At 38.8% G+C, this 18,966-nt stretch overlaps 2 protein-coding genes across 3 annotated transcripts in view; one reads left to right on the top strand and one right to left on the bottom strand.

Moving 5' to 3' along the window:
* The window catches only part of OGFOD3 (2-oxoglutarate and iron dependent oxygenase domain containing 3), a 58,286-nt gene extending 44,611 nt beyond the window's left edge, over nucleotides 1-13,675 (bottom strand). Inside the window, exons 1-2 of the mRNA XM_083352371.1 lie at nucleotides 13,493-13,675; nucleotides 10,253-10,470 (exon numbers count right to left, since the gene is read on the bottom strand). Of these exons, the coding sequence (XP_083208497.1) occupies nucleotides 10,253-10,470; nucleotides 13,493-13,584 (310 nt within the window). The 5' untranslated portion in view covers nucleotides 13,585-13,675. The remainder of the gene's footprint in view (nucleotides 1-10,252; nucleotides 10,471-13,492) is intronic.
* Nucleotides 13,676-13,856: 181 nt separating this feature from the next.
* Nucleotides 13,857-18,966, top strand: part of HEXD (hexosaminidase D) — an 18,244-nt gene continuing 13,134 nt past the window's right edge. The window contains exons 1-3 of one of the 2 annotated variants that reach the window (XM_083352369.1): nucleotides 13,857-13,882; nucleotides 17,327-17,393; nucleotides 18,082-18,211. In XM_083352369.1, coding sequence (XP_083208495.1) covers nucleotides 17,356-17,393; nucleotides 18,082-18,211 — 168 coding nt within the window. In that variant the 5' untranslated portion in view covers nucleotides 13,857-13,882; nucleotides 17,327-17,355. Of the gene's footprint in view, nucleotides 13,883-17,301; nucleotides 18,212-18,966 lie in introns of those variants that run through there. The other variant, XM_083352368.1, reaches the window with a different exon arrangement.

Here is an 18,966-nt window from a genome sequence, read left to right as displayed (position 1 = left end):
TGACCTGGACTGACGATAGGGTTTTGTTTTTGTTTTTTAAAAATGTTTTTAATATTTTATCACTGAGGCTTGTTAGTTTAATCTCTTTTTTTAACATTTGTATTATTGTGTTTTATTGTTGTTAGCCGCCCTGAGTCCTTCAGGAGATAGGGCGGCATACAAGTCCCAATAATAAATAAATAAATAAATAAATATTTATGTTATTTGAATGTAAAAGACAAGTTATCTCTAACTTTGTAAATCTTTATCCGAAAGGTGCTTTTTCACAAGGCAACTGGACTTGCTTGTTTTTCTTTGAAGACATTTCGCTTCTCATGAGAAGTGAAATGTCTTCAAAGAAAAACAAGAAAGTCTAGTTGCCTCGTAAAAAAGCACCTTTGTGATAACTATGACTTGGATGACTGAGAATCTCCATAGACATTTTGCAAATCTTTATATTTCTGTTAGGAGTAGTTGAAGTTAGTATTCTATTCTGTTGGTTTTGCTTCTTGAACATTTACAAAACTATTACATTTCAAGGAGCATCTGGGGAACAATCATTAATTCAACTTCTTCAAGTGAAGTAAACAAACACTGAGTTACAAGCTTGATCTTTTGGAGTAAATTAGACTCTTGAGACCAACTTTTTCTGTACTCTTAAAGAGTAAAAATGACAGGAGAAAACAAATGAGCTGTTTTCAGTGGAAACTGCAATCATGGTATTTTAAGAAAAATATATGTATTGAAACATATACCAGAGAACCCTGCAGCATTTTGTGTTAGATTCTAAAATGATGTTGGGGGTGCAAATGTAGTACCAGTCTGCAAGCTAGGCAGCTTATAAAAAATTAAAAACCAAACAGAAAAAGACCAACAAGATAAAATAATAGGAAACACATTACAGCAAGGCTGAAATCATAACCATAAGTTGAAATTATCCACTCCCGTGGTCCAATGCTTGGGGACGAAACAGGTTTTCAAAATTTTATAAAAGAACAGCAGGGTTAGGGCCATCTGAATCAGGTGGAAAGTTTCCATACAGCAGGTATTGTGACAGAAAAATCACAATTCCTACTATATGGAATTGGCAGAAACTATTGAAGACAGGCAATCTAAACTATACAGTTGCAAGAAAAAGTATGTGAACCCTTTGGGATTACATGGAGTTTTGCATGAATTGGCCATAAAATGAGCCAATTGGCCAATTGGCCATAAAATGAGCCAAATCATGTAAGTCACAACAATAGAAAAACACAGTCTGCTTAAAATAATACTACACAAACATTAGCTGTTGTCATGTTTTAATTGAACATAACATGTAAACATTCACAGTGCAGGGTGGAAAAAGTATGTGAACCCCTAGCCTAATGACTTCTCCAAGAGCTAATTGGAGCCAGGAGTGAGCCACCCTTGACTCCAATCAGTGTGATGATATTGGATGTGTTGCTGACAGCTGTCCTGCCCTTTAAAAACACATACCTGTTTTGGGTTTACTGGTCTCAAGCAGCACTGTCTGATGTGAACCATGCCTCGCAGAAAAGAGCTCTCGACCTACGATCATGAATTGTTGACTTGCATGAAGCTGGAAAGGGTTACAAAAGTATCTCCAAAAGCCTTGATGTTCATGTGTCCACGGTAAGACAGACTGTCTACAAATGGAGAAAGTTTAGTACTGTTGCTACTCTCCCTAGGCGTGGTCGTCCTGTAAAAATGACTGCAAGAGCACAGCGCATAATGCTTAATGAGGTAAAGAAGAATCCTAGAATGTCAGCTAAAGACCTACAGAAATCTCTGGCACATGCTAACATTTTTGTTGACACATCTACAATAAGGAAAACATTAAACAAGAATGGAGTACATGGGAGGACACCACGGAGGAAGCCATTGCTGTCCAAAAAAAATATTGCAGCACGTTTGAAGTTTGCAAAAGAGCACCTGGATGTTCCACAGCACGACTGGCAAAATATACTCTGGACAGATGAAACCAAAATTGAATTGTTTGGGAAAAACACACAACACTATGTGTGGAGAAAAAAAGGCACAGCACACCAACATCAAAACCTCATCCCCAGTGTAAAACATGGCAGAGGGAGCATCATGGTTTGGGGCTGCTTTGCTGCCTCAGGGCCTGGACAGATTGTTGTCATTGATGGGAAAATGAATTCCAGAGTTTATCAGGACATTTTGCAGGAAAATGTACGACCATCTGTCCGCCAATGACCCAAAGCACACAAGTAATTCAACAAAACAATGGCTTCAACAGAACAGAATACACCTTCTGAAGTGGCCCAGTCAGAGTCCTGACCTCAACCCGATTGAAATGCTGTGGCATGACCTTAAGAGAGCGATTCACACCAGACATCCCAAGAATATTGCTACACTGAAACAGTTCTGTGAAGAGGAGTGGTCCAAAATTACTCCAGATCGTTGTGCAGGTCTGATCTGCAACTACAGGAAACGTTTGGTTGATGTTATTGCTGCCAAAGGAGGGTCAACCAGTTATTAAGTCCAAAGGTTCACATACTTTTTCCACCCAGAACTGTGAATGTTTCCATCTTATGTTCAATTAAAACATGACAACAGCTAATGTTTGTGTAGTATTATTTTAAGCAGACTGTGTTTTTCTATTGTTGTGACTTACATGACATTTAGAGCGCATTTTATGGCCAATTCATGCAAAACTCCACGTAATCCCAAAGGGTTCACATACTTTTTCTTGCAACTGTAATTTGAATCTGTACCATAAAGAGCTTTATAAGTAGTAACCAGTAATTTGAAGTATTTAGAAGTCTACTGAGAGCAAGTGCATTTTGCAGACTATGACTACCTATGCTGCCACATTCTGGACCTAATAAGTCTTCAAGGGCAGCCCTAGGCATAGCACATTGCAATAGTCCAAACAGGAAGTACCCGAGGCATAAGTGACCATGAACAGAATATTTCAATCCAAGAAGGGGCATAACCAATACACAAGATGTTTTTTTTTTGCAAAAGTCCTTCTCACTATTACTTCTGCTGCTCTTCAAAATCCAAGAGACACCAAAAATCTACCCCAGTTCTGTCTGGAGAAATGCAACCCAATCCCCCAAATAGAGGTCCGAGTACCCAGAGACCCCCTGGAGTCCATTGCCATTCAATTTAGTTTCTTTTCAAATTTGTTCTTCCCCACCCAGGCTCCCATGACCCCGAGATACTGGGATAGAAAACATCACTTGAATGACCCTGGGTTGAGATACATACATGAGTATCATCAGTATATTGGTGATACTAAACCCAATGACAACAGGTAAGCTCACCTAGTTAGTACATAAAAATGTTAAATAGGAATGAACAGGACTATATGTAGATCCCTGAGGAATCTTAGACAGAGTTACAGACATAGGTAGTCTTCTCAAAACTAAAGCAGATAAAAGAAAGCAGCATTACACAGGTTTAGGAAGGAATACTATTACAGTAAATTACCAAAGCAATAGATAAACCCTGAAAAAGACTGGAGATAAATTACAGCTCCCAGGATTCTCATCAAACGTACAGTGTAGATGTGATCTAGGCAAGCATCAAACTGAATTTTGATATATTTAAGAAACTTTGCAGTCAGGTTACAGAATAGGGAACACTGTCAAATGCATCCCACGGGTGCCCCCAAGTGGAAACTTGGCAATATGAAAATTGCAACAGAAATGCAAAAAACGAGCAGCCATTCAGGAATAGACTGAATTGATCCAGCAGAGTATGATCAGAATATATTCATTTAAGAATATGTATTTGAATAGGTCAAAATAAAGTATTTTTAAAAGTTAAAATACTTTAAAATTAAATTCATTTTTAGTATTGAAAATCCAAACCTCTCCTTTCAAAGCATGTTAAAACTGTAATTTCACCCTCAAAAACCAATTGTCAGTAAAAATTGGATCCCAAAAATAAAAAAATGAATCTAAAAACATTATTCCGTGCATATATCTAACAAGCGCAAAAGCACAAATGTGAGACATAAATCCTATGTATTATTTCATTCTGTATGAAATCAAGTATCTACCGCTACAATTAAAAGCACCAATGACTCTTTTTGATTCCAATTTTTAGTTCTGATTTCAACTTAGTGATTATGAATAATGAATTGTTATGAAAACTCATTTTTAGAGAATGTGAACTTTTGAATCAGATTATATTGGCACAAGCAGACAACTATAAGAATCATGGGATCTGTATTTCAGAGAGGTATCATATAAAAAATATGGATCCAAGACATAGGGTGTTTAAAATTTACATGCTTATTTTATGAGAAAGTTTCCCCATGCAGCCATAAAATCTCATCTGACTCCAGAGACTCAACAGAACTGGTGAGTAACATCATTAGTATGTAAAACCATGGATATTTGTGATAGATTCAAGTTTGTTTTGCAAATTTCCCATTTTATGCTATAGCAGCATTGACTGGATAGGGTTTTTTACCCCCTTCTGCATCCCTTAGATATAGATGTAGTCTGTGAGTTGATACTCCTTTAGGGGAATCTTTTGTACAATCCCTCCCCCAAATAAGGCTATAATGACTTGAAATTTGAGTTTTTGCACTTACATATTGCTCATAGTACATGATTTTTACTATAACATCTCTCTGAATGAATATAGCTTATAATTCTCCAAAGGAAACACTCAGAAGTCATAAAAGTGAGGGCCTTCTCCCACATACTATGAAAAAAACAGCCTTTGAACTCCTATAAAAACCAGAAGAGCCATAGCTTGAATTAGAAACATTGACAATAGCGCTTTAGTTTTTTTGTAAATATCACGAAGATCCATATGATGGCATGGATGTAGTCTATGATTTCATAATGGATGTATAATTTTCTGCCATATTTGCAATGTACAATATATACTGTGTAATTTTTAAAACTTGGTTTAATTATATGAACATACTACATATGTGATTTGTCATGCCAGTTCGAATCCTATATAAGGTCCATTGACACCAGTAAATCTGTTATACTTTTGCCTCATTGCAGCAAATCATTACAGAAATGATTTGTAATTTAAAGGTTATTTTGAGTGAAATCTTCTGTAAAAATATAAAGGATCCATGCTTCATGCCAGTAGTATGTAACAATAAATCAGCAATTTTATCTGTGTGGTTTACAGACAGAAAAGTACCTAATGATTTGGCTTGGGGTCAATCTCATACCTAAATCCAGAGTAGTGACATTGATCCATGGCTCAAAGTCATTATAATAATATTAAATTTTGTGATTCTTATGTAGTCCTGTCCATGTATGTGCTTTCTTACTTCGGTTTATGGAAATCCCATGTAAGGATCTTATAGACTCTACCTTTGGACTTTTATGGTACCTAAAAACATTGTCACGGACTTTTAGAAATCTCTGAATCAGATATAAATCCTGGACATAAGGTAGGATATTGTGTAGAAATCATGAAAAATTATTGAATCTTATTTTCCACTGTAAAATACCAAATTATAGTCCCTGACTTACAACTATAATTGAGCCTGGCAGTTATGGTTATAAATCGTGTTGGTTATAAAATGGATCATCATGTGACTAGACCTGTTTTAATGACCTTTTTTATACTGGTTTTTAAACAAAATTATTATTTGCTATGACTGGTTTTTGCAATAAAATGGAAGTAAAAAGACTGGTTTCCAGTAAAGGTGTCATCAATCACAGACATGTGACAAACAGTTGTAAAAAACTGTTAGAAATAAAGAAAGGAAAATAAGAGTTGGTTTCATTCCATCAAGGTTAAAATAGACATGTTAGTATTATTTCTGGTAACCTCTTAATGGAATTTTTGCTGACATCAGGACTGGAATGATAAGGTTTTAAGGATTTGTTTATAAAGAGATGGAATATGGGAAGAAAAGATCCATTTGTTGTATTTTAAGAGAAGATAAATTACTACAATTTTTTATAATTGTGATGAAGGGTGATATAGATATATATCACCCAATGACCAAAAATCCACATACAAACACCCGCGAAAACCTCAGAAATCCACCATCCTAAGAAACCCCAAAGACATAATTGGGTTAGAAAACCAAGGAGTATACGAAATCCCATGCCCCCACCTGCCCCACCACATACATCAGACAGACCAACAGAAGAATAAGTGCACGCATTGAAGAGCACAGAAACTCACTCAGAAAGGGAGAACAAACTTCATCCCTGTTCCAACACTTTGAAGCCACGGACATGAAATTGATTTTAAAAAAACCAAAACTATCGCCAAAATTGAACCTTTTAACAACAGAATAATCAGAGAAGCCATTGAGATAGAAAAACTCACCAGCTCAGTTCTAAGGCTGGCAGCTGAGACCAGCCCATCCACTCAAAACACACCCCCAACCAATCAGAACACACACCCCATTCAAAACACACCCCCACCCAATCAGAACACACCTAATCCCCCACCCAATCAGAGCACACCTCCACCCACAGAACACACCCCCTCTGGCAGTTTAAAAAAGAGGAACAAACAGCCACTACCACATGCTTCTCCCAGAAGAAGGAAGCCACCAGCCTGAGGATGACGGATGGGATTTCGTCGAAACGTTGCTCTTACGCCTGCAATTCTACGTGGGAAAAAACCCGAATGACCACACACAACACACACACACACACACACACACACACACACACACACACACACACACACACACATATATATATATATATATATATATATATATATATATATATATATATATATATATATATATATCCCCTTCATGGATTACTGCCTTGTCGTGGCGAAGGGGCTTGCGTAATTCAATGAAGCTATGAGCTATGCCGTGCAGGGCCACCCAAGACGGACAGGTCATAGCTGAGAGTTCTGACAAAACGTGATCCACTGGAGAAGGAAATGGCAACCCACTCCAGTATCTTTGCCATGAAAACCCTATGGACAGTACCAAAAGGCAAAACGATATGATGCTGGAAGATGAGCCCCTCAGGTCGGAAGGCGTCCAATATGCTACTGGGGAAGAGCAGAGGGCTAGTACTAGTAGCGCCAGAAAGAATGAAGCGACTGGGCCAAAGCCGAAAGGACGCTCAGCTGTGGATGTGTCTGGTGGTGAAAGGAAAGTCCGATGCTGTAAAGATTTTTTCTCCATAGGAACCTGGAATGTAAGATCCATGAATCAAGGCAAGCTGGACGTGGTCAAACAAGAGATGACAAGACTGAACATCGACATCTTAGGTATCAGCGAACTAAAATGGACAGGAATGGGTGAATTTAATTCAGATGACCATCAGGTATACTACTGCGGACAAGAATCCCTCAGAAGAAATGGAGTAGCCTTCATAGTCAATAAAAGAGTAGGAAAAGCAATACTGGGATACAATCCTCAAAATGACAGAATGATCTCAGTTCGAATCCAAGGCAAACCATTCAATATCACAGTAGTCCAAGTCTATGCCCCAACCACCAGTGCTGAAGAGGATGAAATTGACCAGTTCTATGAAGCCCTACAGCACCTTATAGAACTAACACCAAAAAATGATGTCCTTATCATCATGGGGGATTGGAATGCTAAAGTAGGAAGCCAAAAGATAACTGGAATAACAGGCAAGTTTGGCCTTGGAGTACAAAATGAAGCAGGGCACAGGCTGATAGAATTTTGTCAAGAGAATACGATGGTCATAGCAAACACTCTTTTCCAACAACCCAAGAGACGGCTCTACACATGGACATCACCAGACGGTCAACACAGAAATCAGATTGACTATATGCTCTGCAGCCAAAGATGGAGAAGCTCTATACAGTCGGTAAAAACAAGACCAGGAGCTGACTGTGGCTCAGACCATGAGCTTCTCCTTGCAAAGTTTAGGCTTAAACTGAAGAAAGTAGGGAAAAGCACTAGGCCACTCAGGTATGAATTAAATCATATCCCTATTGAATATACAGTAGAGGTGACAAATAGATTTAAGGAATTAGATCTGATAGACAGAGTGCCTGAAGAACTATGGACAGAGGTTCGCGACATTGTACAACAGGTAGCAACCAAAACCATCCCAAAGAAAAAGAAATGCAAGAAAGCAAAATGGCTGTCTGAGGAAGCTTTGCAAATAGCTGAGGAAAGGAGGAAAGCGAAAGGCAAGGGAGAAAAACATAGATATGCCCAATTGAATGCAGAATTCCAGAGAATAGCTAGAAGAGATAAGAATGCCTTCTTAAATGAACAGTGCAAAGAAATAGAAGAAAACAATAGAATAGGGAGGACCAGAGATCTTTTCAAGAAAATTGGAGAGATGAAGGGAACATTCCATGCAAAAATGGGCATGATAAAGGACCAAAATGGCAGGGACCTAACAGAGGCAGAAGAGATTAAGAAGAGGTGGCAAAATTACACAGAAGAACTATACAAGAATGAGCTTAACGTCCCTGATAATCACAATGAGGTGGTCACTGACCTCGAGCCAGACATCCTAGAATGTGAAGTGAAGTGGGCCTTAGAAAAGCTGAGCAACAACAAAGCTAGTGGAGGTGACAGTATTCCAGCTGAGCTATTCAAAATCTTAAAAGACAGTGCAGTAAAAGTGCTACACTCAATTTGCCAGCAAATTTGGAAAACTCAGCAGTGGCCACAGGATTGGAAAAGATCAGTTTACATTCCAATTCCAAAGAAAGGCAGTGCCAAAGAATGTTCAAACTATCGCACCATTGCACTCATTTCTCATGCTAGTAAAGTCATGCTTAAAATCCTACAAGCTAGACTTCAGCAGTATGTGGATCGAGAACTACCAGAAGTACAGGCAGGATTTCGAAGAGGCAGAGGAACTAGAGATCAAATTGCCAACATACGCTGGATCATGGAGAAAGCTAGGGAGTTCCAGAAAAACATCTACTTCTGCTTCATTGACTATGCTAAAGCCTTTGATTGTGTGGATCATAACAAACTGTGGCAAGTTCTTAAAGAGATGGGAGTACCAGACCATCTTATTTGTCTCTTGAGAAACCTATATGCGGGTCAAGAAGCAACAGTGAGAACTGGACACGGAACCACTGATTGGTTCAAAATTGGGAAAGGAGTCCGGCAAGGCTGTATACTGTCGCCCTGCCTATTTAACTTATATGCAGAGCACATCATGAGAAAGGCAGGGCTAGATGAATCAATAGTTGGAATTAAGATTGCTGGAAGAAATATCAACAACCTAAGATACGCAGATGATACCACTCTAATGGCAGAAAGTGAAGAAGAACTAAAGAGCCTCTTGTTGCGGGTGAAAAAGGAGAGTGCAAAAGTTGGGTTGAAACTTAACATTAAGAAAACCAAGATCATGGCATCTGGCCCTCTCAATTCCTGGCGAATAGATGGGGAAGAAATGGAGGTAGTGACAGATTTTGTTTTCCTGGGCTCCAAGATCACTGCAGATGGGGACTGTAGCCAAGAAATTAAAAGACGCTTGCTCCTGGGAAGGAAAGCCATGGCAAATCTAGACAGCACACTAAAAAGCAGAGACATCACCCTGTCGACAAAAGTGCGTATAGTCAAGGCTATGGTCTTCCCAGTTGCAATGTATGGCAGTGAAAGTTGGACCATAAGAAAGGCTGAGCGCCAAAGAATTGAGGCCTTTGAACTCTGGTGCTGGAGAAGACTCCTGCGAGTCCCTTGGACTGCAAGGCGATCAAACCGGTCAGTCCTAGAGGAGATCAATCCTGACTGCTCTTTAGAAGGCCAGATCTTGAAGCTAAAACTCAAATACTTTGGCCACCTAATGAGAAAGAAGGACTCACTGGAGAAGAGCCTAATGCTGGGAAAGATCGAGGGCAATAGAAGAAGGGGACGACAGAGAATGAGGTGGCTGGATGGAGTCACTGAAGCAGTAGGCGTGAGCTTAAATGGACTCCAGAAGATGGTGGAAGACAGGAAGGCCTGGAGGAACGTTGTCCATAGGGTCGCGATGAGTCGGACACGACTTCGCAGCTAACAACAACAACAAAAATATATATATATATATAATGTTTGTTAAGTATTTACGGTAGATTACTTTGCTAGGCCCCAAACATGGGACAAATCTTATTTCCTGTTTCAGCCTAACCCAAGGCCATCAACAGGCAGTACTCACAGAAGTGACAGCTCATATTTGTGTAAAACCAAAAAATTTACACACACACACACATATTGTGTTATTGTTTCTTTTCTAATTTTTTGCACCTATTTTTTCTTTTTTTAATTTGAATTAATGTTTATCATTGTAATTGTAATTTTTAATAAAATTACTATTAAAAAAGCACCAATGCAGGTCATATTATTCAATACCTTCAAACCGTTTATGGCTGTCATAATCCTCTGAGCAGGATACTTCAATGAATTTGTCTGGGATACTTTCACCATGAGAAGCCAATACTTCTGTAACTCCATCTTCACTGAACAAGTAGCTTCTACTCAAAAGATAACCCAGCGTGGCAGATGAGACAAGGAAAGCTGCTGTTAACCATTTTCGGCGTGAATCTTTCTGAATATTATCTTTCACATCACTGAAAACAAAAAAATTGCTTTTATTCTCTTAATAAATATTTTGACTTTGGATTTTACAATGAAGTTTTAAAACCTATGTCTGGCCTTCATACTTTACTGTGTATTATTTTTCATCATTATTTTAATTTTAAAATGGTTGTCTTGTGATTATAGTACACTATAGTATCAGTTGATCTGGGAAAATGTTTTATTGAAGAGCAGAACATGCATTTTAAAAAGTAATAAATATAATTCACACAATTTGCACTTCTTTAAACACAAAACTAATGAAGTACACTTATATTCAGTAACATGGGCCCAATGACTGCATCTTTAATACATAGGCCTCATTTACATCAAGCAAGAAACATATCATTTTCTGAATCTCAGGCTTGGGAAAAATAGCCTTTAGCTATTAAAATTCCTGATAATTACTCTTGAGTCTTGACAAGTTATGGCTTACTAAAAATACATGTTTTCTTGAATATCAAGGAGAACTGAAACACCTTAATTTTACCTGTTTTCTTTAAATTCAGTGATTTGTAGTAAGTTGCAGGAAGTATTAATATAAAGTGCTATAGAGAGCTAGAACAGTGTGACGTTTAGATTTTGGATTTGCACTAGAGAGACTTAGGTTCAAGGTTCCATACAAAGAGAATTCACTGGTTTACTTTGGAGACAATTCAGTCTCTCTTAGCCAATCTACCTCAAAGAATCTACCTCAAAGAAGATAAAATGTGCAGATATCCCCACATAAGATGCCCTGACAGCTGACATAAAAAGCAGAATACTATCTTTATTGTACTTAATATATATATTTTTAATCTAGCTCTTCGCCCTTGGCCTTTCCTATTTATATTCACACAAGGACCTATAAAGATTAAGTCGCCTGAACATATTCTTGAACAGTGAAGGGGCACAGAGCAGAAAACATCCTGTAGCCAAGAAGGCTCCACAGATATTTCCACTACTCAGGTGACCCTGAGGACACAGGTAAACCTCCAAATGGCCACAATGACTCTCTAAAAGAATGCAAATAACCAGCTGTCTGCAAGGAGTATAAATCCTTCCATTCCCCACCATCCAGTCAGAGTTGAAGAAGCTTCTTGGATAAGAAGTGAAACGTCTTCAAAGAAAAACAAGGCAGTGCAGTTGCCTCCTGAAAAAGCACTTTTGGGACAATCATGACCTTGGTGACTGAGAATGTCCATAGACATTTGCCTGCATGTAAATAATTCAAGATTATCCAAAAAACACTGTGGCTGAGTGAGGAAATAGTTAAGGCAATTCTAGCTTAAATCCAGTGCTCTGCTAGTTCAGTAAGGATACTAGGCAGAAGTCATTAAGAGGAACACCGTGATCCAGAATAAACATAAAAGGATAATACTGGCCAAGTAACAGCACAAACATACAAGCCCCAAAAGGAAGCTGAAGTTGTTTTAAAGAACTTAACAAACTGTTCCATGAAGAGTTCTTTGTGCAGCTACCCATGTCATGAATGTGACTCATGAGTATTTATCTGCACTGCTAAAATATTATAATTTCCCCTACTTTTCCTGCATCATATTCTCAACATGGGAGCTTATAAACGTAGTCGACTTACAACAGTTCATTTAGTGACTATTCAAAGTTATAATGGCACTGGAAAAAAGTGATTTTCCCTATTTTACGACTTTTCTTGTAACAGTTGTTAAGTGAATCGCTGCAGTTGTTAAGTTAAATATGGCTGTATTTTTCACACAATCGTTGCAGGGCCCCCTTGTTCACATGATTAAACTTCAGACCCTTGGCAACTGACTCATATTTATGATGGTTGCAATGTCCCAGCATCACGTCAACCCTTTAACAACTGTATTACTAATTTAACAACTGCAGTGATTCACTTAACAACTGTGACAAGAAAGTTGGGGGAAAACTCACTAAACATATGCCTCACTTAGCAACACAAATTTTGAGCTCAGTTATGGTCTTAGGTTGAAGATTACCTGTCTAAGGCCGTGTTGTCTAGAACCCAGCTATCAATACCTCTTTAAATGAAAGGGAAGAAGAAACCTTCTATCTTACAAGCAGATTCCAACCTGTTACCATATTGCAAGAATCCAACTCAGTCCAATTAGAAAGGATTAAGAGCTGCATTGTGATATATTCTAACTTGCCGGCATCAAGTTCCCTTCGTCCAGTGCGCTCCCACAGGGAGGGTCTTCTCAGGGTGCCACCGGTAAGAGATTGCCGGCGGACGACACCCAGGGATAGGGCCTTCTCAGTGGGTGCGCCTGCCCTTTGGAACCAGCTGCCAGTGGAGCTTAGGACTGCCCCCCGACCTCCGTTCATTCCGCCGGGACCTGAAGACCTGGCTCTTCGAGCTCTCTGGCCCAGGCTGAGAATTAATCTTAATTTTAACTGGGGTTTTATTTATGCAGGAACGAATATAATTTTTTTAAATTTGTTTTTAACTTTTGTATCTTTGTTTTTTAATCACCCTGTAAACTGCCCTTAGTCCTTCGGGAAAGGGCGGTATATAAATGTAATAATAATAATAATAATAATAATAATAATAATAATAATAATAATAATAATAATAATAATAAATCAGGGGTCTTCAAACTTGGCCCTTTTATGACTTGCGGAGTTCAACTCCCAGAATTCCTCAGCCAGCCTGGCTGAGGAATTCTGGGAGTTGAAGCCCACAAGTCATAAAAGGACCAAGTTTGAAGACCCCTGTTCTAAATTCATCATGCCGGTAGAAGTCCTGAGCCTTGCCACACAAAATACTCCAAACTGACACTCGCTGGATACGTCCTGACTTTGCCGCAGTCCTCAATCCGGCCCCAAGGACTTATAAAGGAACAGCCACCTCTCATCTGGGTGGATAGTCTGGAAAGGATTGTCCACCTCGAGAAAGCGCCAGACTGGGCAAAGCACTGCGGAGGAGTGAAAAAAAGCCAGGCGGGATTGGGGAAGATGAAGCGCAAAGAGCGTCTCCTCCTCACATGAGCACCACTGAGCCACAACGGGCAGCTACCGGTATTAGCAGCTTCGTACCTGCTGCAGTGACGACGCTCTTCCGCTCGAACCGCCGCACCTGCACCGCCACTCTCCGGAGCCCTTCCGGTCGGCCGCCGCTGAGGAGCCATTGTTCCAATTGAGCAGCTCTACCTGGACCCCTGGAGATGTTACCTTCGAGCGCGCGGGAGGAGACGGAGGGAGGCAACGACCAATAGGCTTTCCCAGAGCCCGAGCCGGAAACTCAGGGAGGCGCAATTGATCCCAGAGAACGCGAGCAGTAAGGCATGCTCAATCCAGCCTAGAGCAGCCGAATACTAGCTCCCGCAGGCGGAAAGGTGAGCAGTTAGTTGTTGCTGGAGTGGTGGGTGCGCTGCTATAAAGGTTACGGGGAAGCAGGTGTAGAAGCTTAAAAGGAGAGGTCGCAGGGTAAGGGGCGGGGCTTGAGTCATGAGCAATATATCTAAGTGGTTGCATTTAATCTGGTTATTTTTCCTGTGCTTTCTGCTGCCTGTCTGTAAGGAGATGGGACCCTGCGAAGGGGTGAATGCAGGACGCTAGTTTGCTCTTGGAGAGGGGCGTGGAGGTTTTGCTAGTCCGAGTTGCGGCTATTCCAGAATTGAAGGTCACCTGCTATTCTGTAAAATTCATACATATACGGTCCAGTGCTTTTTTTGTAAAAGAAAAAGGTGCCGGAACTCACACATGTCATATAACCCGCCTTGCCTACCCTACAAGGTTCCATCCAAAAAAGGTGCCGGAACTCCGTTCTGAGCGTTCTATGAGAAAAAAAGCCCTGATACCCCTTTCTCGCTGTTACCTTAACACGGGTAACGTGTGAAATCCTTGAGGACAAAGTTATTATTCCCATTTGTGATCTGCTTTTTAATTTTAAAGATCCTTAAGTTCTTGTAGGAAGTCTTCGGAATGTGGTTATTCTCCTAGTTCTTGTGAGTGCTGTTTGATGTGCAGATTGTTCTGATGTTTAGGCTCTTTTTTAAAATTGTGTTTTTTTTTATTTTAAAGGTAAGTTGCCCAGAGTCATTCTAGCATGGGGTAGCTTCTAAATCTAACAAATAAATGAAAATACATTCTATTTTTTTAAAAATATATTTTATTGATTTTATAATATAAACATTTTGATATTTCGTAAACAGCGTGTTGTCTGGGTTTATATTTACAAAGTAATCATTAACGGTTAATTTCTATATTCCAAAATCCACATTATAACTTTCTCTTCTTCCAATAATATTCTCTTTGCAACTTAAATTAATACAATTCTATTAATTTGATAGGTAACAAATATAAAGATTTTTCTAAAATTTCTATCAATAATCTCATCAATATCATGCTTCTTTTCTATCTGGTCATCTTGGTTGCCTCATCACAAATCCTGTTTACAATTTGTATTTAAATTTATTTTCCCTACAATGTTCAAAACATTTCTACTGGTTAAAATTTTCCCAGAATTAATTATCTTAAAGTATGTAAATCTATTTTCATATCTTAAAAAATAAGTAAGAAAAAGACACAAAAGAAAGACATAGAAAAAGAAAAGAATTAAGAGAAAAAAAGAAAAAGAAAAAGAAGAAAAAAGAGAAGAAAGAAGAAAAAAAGAAAATAATATATTACTTAAAATATGTATCCCTCTTGAATTAGTATACACTTATTTCCAAATTCTTTCTGTTCTTTTTACCCATAATTAAACCTATGTTTAATCTTTAAATGTTCCATTTAATAAATCTTTTAACTCTATTCAAAACATTTTTCCCATTTTTAGTTCTCCATTGGAATTTTCTTAAAATCAATTACATTTAAATATCTAAAACATTTCCTTTATGTTAATCATCCCACACATTTTTATAGTTCTCATATTGAAAAACAAAAGAAAAAAAGATACTGTCTTAGAGAGTTCATCCCTCTTAAACTAAAATCTTTCAATTTCTTCAACCATATTCAAACAAGTGTTTAATTTTTAAATATTCCCTCTGATACACCCCATCATCTAATTCCTCAATTCTCACTTTAGCAGGTGTACCCAGAAAAGGATTTGTTAAAATAGGATTTTCCCAAAAAATGTCCCAATAATTTGCCATGTACCGCATATTTTATAACTGCAGGATCTCCAGTTGCATCCTTGGAATCTCTAGATAGGGCTGAGAGAATAGCAAGCTGCTTCAGTTAACATGGTACCTTCCAGATATGTTGAGCTACAGCATTTTATCCATGACCAGTTTCTTGACTGGTTCTCAGAAGATTAAGGATCATATCTAGTTAGTGCTTGAATTGGGGACCATAAAGAAATATTAGGCTTGGGAATTTGAAAACTTCCCAGAAAAACTTCATAGCAAACATGTTCAATAATGCTACCAAAAAATTATATGGATGTGTCTGTGAAGTCACCAGGATTTTAACTCAAAAGAGACTTTGGGTTGACCTGCTGAGCTATCAGTGTTCTGAATTCGGCATAAAGCAGTTTCCTGCATCAAATATCAAATATCCTCCTTTATTGACTGCAGTGTATTGTAAAATGTCGTAAAACTTTTAGATTTGGCAATATGTCAGATTTAAAAATATTAGTGTAACTGTTTCCCTAATACCTATTTTCTGCTAAATTATTATAAAATGGCTCAGTAACATTTAAACTTTCACAGAATGCTAATAAAATTATGAGACCTTTACTTGGAGAGAGGACACTCTGAACGTGATGTGACTTTTTCAAAGAAACATGCATACAGCAATTTCAGTTGTAATGGAAAATTTATGTCATCCTATACTGATCTGAGATGGGGAAGAAATGGAGGTAGTGACAGATTTTATTTTCCTGGCCTCCAAAATCACTGCAGACAGGGACTGAAGCCAAGAAATTAAAAGACGTTTGCTCTTGGGGAGGAAAGCCATGGCAAATCTAGACAGCACACTAAAAAGCAGAGACATTACCCTGCCAACAAAAGTGCATATGGTCTTCCCAGTTGCAATGTATGGCTGTGAAAGTTGAACCATAAGAAAGGCTGAGTGCCAAAGAATTGAGGCCTTTGAACTATGGTGCTGGAGAAGACTCCTGCGAGTCCCTTGGACTGCAAGGCGATCAAACCGGTCAGTCCTAGAGGAGATCAACCCTGACTGCTCTTTAGAAGGCCAGATCCTGAAGTTGAAACTCAAATACTTTGGCCACCTAATGAGAAGGAAGGACTCACTGGAGAAGAGCCGAATGCTGGGAAAGGTTGAGGGCAAGAGAAGAAGGGGACAACAGAGAATGAGGTGGCTGGATGGAGTCACTAAAGCAGTAGGCGTGAGCCTAAATGGACTCCAGAAGATGGTAGAGGACAGGAAGGCCTGGAGGAACGTTGTCCATGGGATCGAGATGGGTCGGACACGACTTCGCAACTAACAACAACAACATACTGATCTAAGTGACAAATTTGCTCTTTGGAATGAATGAGGCTTATGGATTGAAGATGAGAAGGAAATGGGAATACAGGTAGTTCTCAACTTATGATTTCAATTGAACCCAAAATTTCTGTTGTTAAGCGAGACATCTGTTAAGTGTGTTTTCCCCCTTTTTATGACTTTTCTTGACAGTGATTAGGTGAATCACTGCAGTTGTTCAGTTAGTAGCACCATTGTTAAATGAATCTGCCTTCCCCAGGACACTGCAATCGTCTTAAATATGAATCAGTTGCCAAGTGTCTGAAGGTTGATCGTGTGACCATGGGAATGCTGCAATGGTCGCAAGTGGGAAAAAGGGTCATAAATCACTTTTTAAAGTGCCGTTGGAGCTTTGAGGTCACTAAATTAACTGTTGTAAGTTGAGTACTACCTGTAAATGGGAAAGGTTAGGCATATAACAGGAGGTTGAACTATTTCTTTCAGAAAGGACAGCTTCAAAACATCAGTTTCTTATGGGAACAAGAATCATCCTTGGAGTGAAGAGCTTTAGGTAACTAAATGGTCTCTTAATTATGTGGCAGGCAGGATAATCATTAAGGTAACATTCTCTGGCAACTGTCAGGCTTATCCCAAACCATTACAGAAACAAGAATGCTTGCAGGCAGAGATTCGGGGGGCATAAGATATTACAGGGTTTTAAAAAAATAAAAAGCTAGTGATTGTCAACAATAAGACTCAGGCTATGTATATTGAAGTTTCAATTTGAATTTCTTTCTCTAACCCATACATTGTAACAGACCGAAAGCTACATTGTAGCAGCACTTACTCACTGGTTGAAACTTACGCACTATTACTGTATTATAATGGACCAGTCTGATTTGGATCCTTAGTTTCTGACTTGGCACACACTAGTGCTCAGTTAGGACTAGGACGGGCTGATCCAGTCACTGTCAGTTTAAATCTTCCTCACAGGCTGTTGTAAGGGTAAAATGATTGAAAGCATAAAAATGAGACTGTATCTGGTGTTAAGAAGCATGCTTCCACTGATTTAATAGGATGATCACCTATGGTATTTGCTTTGTAAAAGCCATGAAGAAAATATGAGTGTTGCTTGTTTTGACATCGTGCCCTCCTATAAGTATAAAGACTCACAAAATGTTGTTTTGTGGCAACTTTTTATTATCCTATTTAATGATGGGGCAAATGAGGCAAGCGGTAACACTACTGCTCTTTTCCAGTATATCATTTGGTTTACTGCCGACAGCAAAGACAGAAGAAAATATAATGATGGTTTCGTCTCCATTTGAATTGCACCTGGTGCATCTGGATCTCAAGGGGGCTCCACCCAAAGTCTCATACCTGGCAGAGGTAATAGTCTTTATGTGTATGATCAAGGAACTGATTTCTAGCTCCACCCAGCTCAAAAAAGTAGTCTTCCATCTATATATTCTATAACTGCTGAGAAGATTTCAGTGGGAACGTGGTGGGAGATAAATGTAATCAGTCAGTCAATTACAATAGCGTTCCTAGATCTATTTTGTATGGAGTAGCTGCAGTGTTACTACAGTTCAGTTAAGTGTGCACTTAAAAAGAACAGAGACCTGGAAAATAATACTTTAGAAATAATAGCTTCTAAACCAGCAACAACTGGCTTTGAAATGTGACATTAGGAAGAACTCAAGAGTTGTGCTGGATTATGCTAGTCATCTTTCTAGTATCACACTAAACAAGTAAATGTCTCTGGTAGCATAGGAGTATTTCCCACCCGTTTTTCCCAGCAACTTATTTCTCAAAAGCTGGTAGCAGTTATAATCGTAATGGGGCCTGCCTGTCAGGTTGTAACTGATGACGGTTGTAATTTGAGTCAACCATGTAACTAACCAGATTTTTACAACCATTTCCGCTGCTGTCATTAAGCGAATGCTGCAGTTATTAAGTGAATCAATAGTTTGCTATGGACGTAGTTTTGCCAAAAACCTGAAGTAAATGCCAGTTTTCGCCAAAAAATGTTACAATGTCATAAAATGTTATAAAACAGTGTCGTGTGACTACAGGACACTGCTGAGCTCTTGAAGTCCAGTGAGGTAACCGTCAAAACTTTGAATCCGGGTCATAAGTAATTT

The sequence above is a fragment of the Vipera ursinii genome (genome assembly GCF_947247035.1).
Source record: "Vipera ursinii genome assembly, chromosome: 2".
In the NCBI taxonomy this organism is placed as follows: Eukaryota; Metazoa; Chordata; class Lepidosauria; order Squamata; family Viperidae; genus Vipera; species Vipera ursinii.
This window is presented reverse-complemented; position numbering and strand designations above follow the sequence as displayed.